Consider the following 4,135-nt stretch of genomic DNA (forward strand, 5'->3'; position numbering starts at 1 on the left):
ATGTAAATGGGAAATGTAGTTTGAAAGCTTTATTTTTTACATACTTTTTTGATTTTATTTGTTTCTTTTAATGTTATTGTACCTTTTAAATTCTTTTTTGGATGCTTTTTGACTCAACGAATAACATTTTATTAACATACAGGTATAACAGAAAGAACTAACAAAAAAAAAAATAGTGGCTTAAACGTATGGCAAAAATTGATAAAATTATATTTGTTGTTATCATGTTAACAAATAATATTTTTTAAAATGTTATTGTGTTCCAAATTAATTTAATCAAAAAAATATTGAAATTTAAAAAATTCTAAAAAATAAACTACTTGACATAGATAAATGTTATTACCATCCAAATCGTTCTTAAAATCAGATTCATAAATTGGCTATTTTGATTTTATTCAAAAAAATTTAAATCAAATTTAAAATTTAAAATTTTTGGTATCAAAAAATAAAAATAATTTATTTTAGTACAAGTGTAGCGCAAGTGTTTATAAATTAAATACATAAAAAAAAATTTTGAACTAAAAAGTCCGTAAACCGCTCATAACAAGTCAAAATATATTTAAAATTTTATCACTTATAGAAAATGCTAATATTTACCAAAGAGTTATACCAAATTAAATAAAAATTCTCCGTATTAGATTCATTGTTATGAGTTTTTATTTTATTTTTCCTGGCGCTTCTAAAAACTACTGGAAATTTTCCTTTTCCTTTTAATACAAGAAAATAATCCTATCTGTTTTCCTACCTTTAATAATAAAAAAAAAGTCTTCCAGAAATGCAAATTAATTTTTTTTTTGAGTGTTTGAAGTTCAAATTTTGTAAACATTAGATCTTCACTTGTAAAAGTAATATTTTACCTCAATTGATTTTTTATATTTTGTTATAATTCATAAATGAATAACCATATGTACTTTTTTTACCAAATTTTTATTTCATAACTTTTCAACAGGAACTACAACAGAAGCAGCAACAACAACAACAACAACAAATAATAACTACTCCACAAATTCAAGCACAAGAAAATAATTCAAATAATGCTCCGTACAAGGTTTATAATGTTTAATATTTTAAGTTTGCTTACAGTTATTGGGAGCTAGAATAAAATAATATTATTTTTCAAACCTTTATAATATAATATATAATCTTGGGATTAAACATGAGATACTAATATAGATTCAACCATAAATTAATAATATTATAATTGTATTGACTAACTTTTACATATAAATGTAACTGTCCATATTAATAGACATTCAATAAAAATATAATTAAATAATAATTATATATTTTAACACAGATCCAAATGGCAGCACTTGAAGGGAAAACTATCCACTGCATAAATGCCAACCCTTGTATATATTCGGATTGGATGGTGACCTTAAAAGACCTTGTCTGGATGGTATTGCCTTCTTGCAATGTTGCGAAATGCGCTCACATCCTGCACATATGCTTAAAATCGACGATATTATTTGGGAAATCGTAAGTATCTCTACTCCCCCTTCTTTTAATCATCCTACCACTCTTATAACACTGATTGAATGAGGTTAATAAATTTTGTTGGTGTCTTGTTTGACAGTGAACAGTTGGCCATGTTGAAAGAGAATGGACTCATCCGGTCAATGAACCCCGCAGATACACCGATGGCCATGTTGAAAGACGTCACGCTACTGTTACCACAGTTAAAGACATTAGTGTTAATGCAAGATAAAGAATTATATACCAATACCAATCTGCAGGTGGACCTTCCAAGTGACAACATATCAGCTAGGAATTCGTCAGACACAGGGGAAGCCGACCAACTGTCCGAAGCCATGTCAACTTGTAAAATAAAATAGTTAATTAATTAGTTGTTTATATTTAATTTATGTACTGACCAAAAAACAAAATGGGACATATTAAATTAATTAATATTGTTTTATTTTGCGTTTAAAAAGAAGTAGAAATCTTCTGATGTCTTATTACTCACATATAATATAAAAAAAAGTTTAGCATAAACCCACATTACATTGTTATAAATTGATTATAATAGTTAAAATATTCATACACACTTAATTATTTGAGAAATCTCCACAAAGATTATAATATGCAATCATATTTTTTATTCCATATTTATTTAAAAAATATTCAGATTCCAATTATGTACTGAGTGTAGGTAGCGTAAATATGTAAATTTGCATTTTTGATCCCTAATGTGAATACATGTCTACACAATAATTTTCCATCATAGTATACTATTATACTTTGGAAGAATTCCTAAAGTTGTTGCAAGCATATTATTCAAAATTTTCAGCATTTAAGTCCCTTTCATACTTTCTATACTTTGGTTATATGTGTTGTGCTTTTGTGCATTAAATACCATCATTGTAATCTGCAGTAGAGCGCATACAAAATGATAGCCATTACTTTTTATATATCTATACATGCAGTGTGTTCACGCTAAGAAGTACCACTAAATATTTCAGTTCAATGACCTTGTATTGAAATGGTTTTTTCGCTGAATGACAGATAGTACTTAAATACACATTTTCAGTTATATTTCAAATTTTTAACTCTTTCGATACGCGCATGCGTGACTATAGCAATCTGATTCTATAAGTATATTATATTAATATCATTATAGTCCATAAACATGGTAATAGTATTAAGTATTAACGATAACGGTTTCCCAAAAATGTACAAAAATACACCCACCCCATATTTTTGGGAGTGCAGTGCACCTCTTGTAATTACGTCCAAGCCGCCTCTGGTTATTTGGCCCTTCTGGATCAACAAGTAACAACGATAAATAAATTGCTCTGTGTTGCTGGTAACAATATACAAGGTAAAAATAATAATTTTTGTACACACAGCAACACGAAAATTATATTAACAACATTAATTTACTCAGGTTTTACAAAATTGAAGTGGATCGCAGCTGGCCAGTCTGGTCCCTATCCTATAATAATAATTGAGAACCGCGGAAATACAAAATAAATGTGGCGCTTAGCACACACTAAAAATAATGTTATTATAATAATCAAAAATATTAATAATAATAATAATAATAACAATGCGGTGGTTTTTGTAGACAATAATAGTACGACAAAAATACGATTTACGCCCACAATAATTCAAATATTTAACATCAATAATAATACGACGAGGACGATTTGCGCCCACAAAACTTCAAAAATTAACATTATAATAATACAAAAGAATGACGATTTGCGTCCACAATAATATATTTGATATTATTATAATTAATTTGTGACTTCGAACTGAGTCAGAGTGTGTAACGTTACTGGATATAATAAAATAAAATAATTGACTCAATGATAGGACGGCGTGGTGGCTTTCGTGCTGCTGTGGTGCCGTGTACATAATTAACATATTATACGTATAATAGATTACGATAACATAAATATACTTATTATTATTCCATCACTTTTTGGATGAGTTTTCAGTATTTTTCCTATTTTCCATTTTCCTGGTGGCACACATTCTTCTTTGATGATAACAATATCTCCAATTTTCATTTGTTCAGTTTGAGCTAATACCAACGGCCTCGAACTTGAAGTTGTGGTAAATATTCCCTTGACTAGCGTTTCTTGATATCTCCATTTCTGTAACGTGCTGATATTTTTATTTGATAAATCAGCTTCTGGGACTAGGAGCAATGGTCCACCAATTAAAAAATGCACCGGTGTTATGGGCTCTAGGTCTAGTGGATGAGAACTTTACGGTGTCAATGGACGAGAGTTCAAACATGCCTCAATTTGACAGATTAAAGTACCTATAGTTCTTCTAACGTGAGCCTAGCATCTTTAACTACTCTAGTCAGATGGTGCTTCGCGCTTTTCACGACGCTCTTCCAAATTCCACCAAAATGTGGTGTGGCTGGGGGATTATGGTGCCAATCTATTCCTTCCTTGGCTACATTTCCATCGACACCTTGTAGATAGGTTGCTAATTGTTGTCGAACACCCACAAAATCTGTTGCATTGTCATTATATATTTTTGAACATTTATCTCTTCGTTTCATAAACCGTCACAGTGCGGCAAAAAAAACGTTGCTCGTAAGATCAACCACTGGCTCCAAAAGTATTGCTCTAGTAGGTAGACACACACAAACTGCAATCCACGTCTTTATGCTTGT

The 4,135-nt window shown here is 29.8% G+C and overlaps 1 protein-coding gene across 1 annotated transcript; it reads left to right on the forward strand.

Moving 5' to 3' along the window:
• The first annotated feature begins 936 nt into the window (after nucleotides 1-936).
• LOC100572628 lies at nucleotides 937-1,970 on the forward strand. The gene is made up of 3 exons (XM_016805877.2): nucleotides 937-1,048; nucleotides 1,298-1,479; nucleotides 1,577-1,970. The coding sequence occupies exons 2-3, from the start codon at nucleotides 1,304-1,306 to the stop codon at nucleotides 1,833-1,835; spliced, it is 435 nt and encodes a 144-aa protein (XP_016661366.1). The 5' UTR covers nucleotides 937-1,048; nucleotides 1,298-1,303; the 3' UTR covers nucleotides 1,836-1,970.
• The last annotated feature ends 2,165 nt before the right edge of the window (nucleotides 1,971-4,135 follow it).

This window comes from Acyrthosiphon pisum, unplaced genomic scaffold, assembly GCF_005508785.2.
Source record: "Acyrthosiphon pisum isolate AL4f unplaced genomic scaffold, pea_aphid_22Mar2018_4r6ur Scaffold_20627;HRSCAF=21633, whole genome shotgun sequence".
Classification (NCBI taxonomy): domain Eukaryota; kingdom Metazoa; phylum Arthropoda; class Insecta; order Hemiptera; family Aphididae; genus Acyrthosiphon; species Acyrthosiphon pisum.

Coding starts and splice junctions, on each gene's coding strand:
- LOC100572628 (XM_016805877.2), top strand. CDS start 1,304: ATGGCAGCACTTGAAGGGAAAACTATCCACTGCATAAATGCCAACCCT. Junction 1,480..1,576: donor ACGATATTATTTGGGAAATC/GTAAGTATCTCT, acceptor CTTGTTTGACAG/TGAACAGTTGGCCATGTTGA.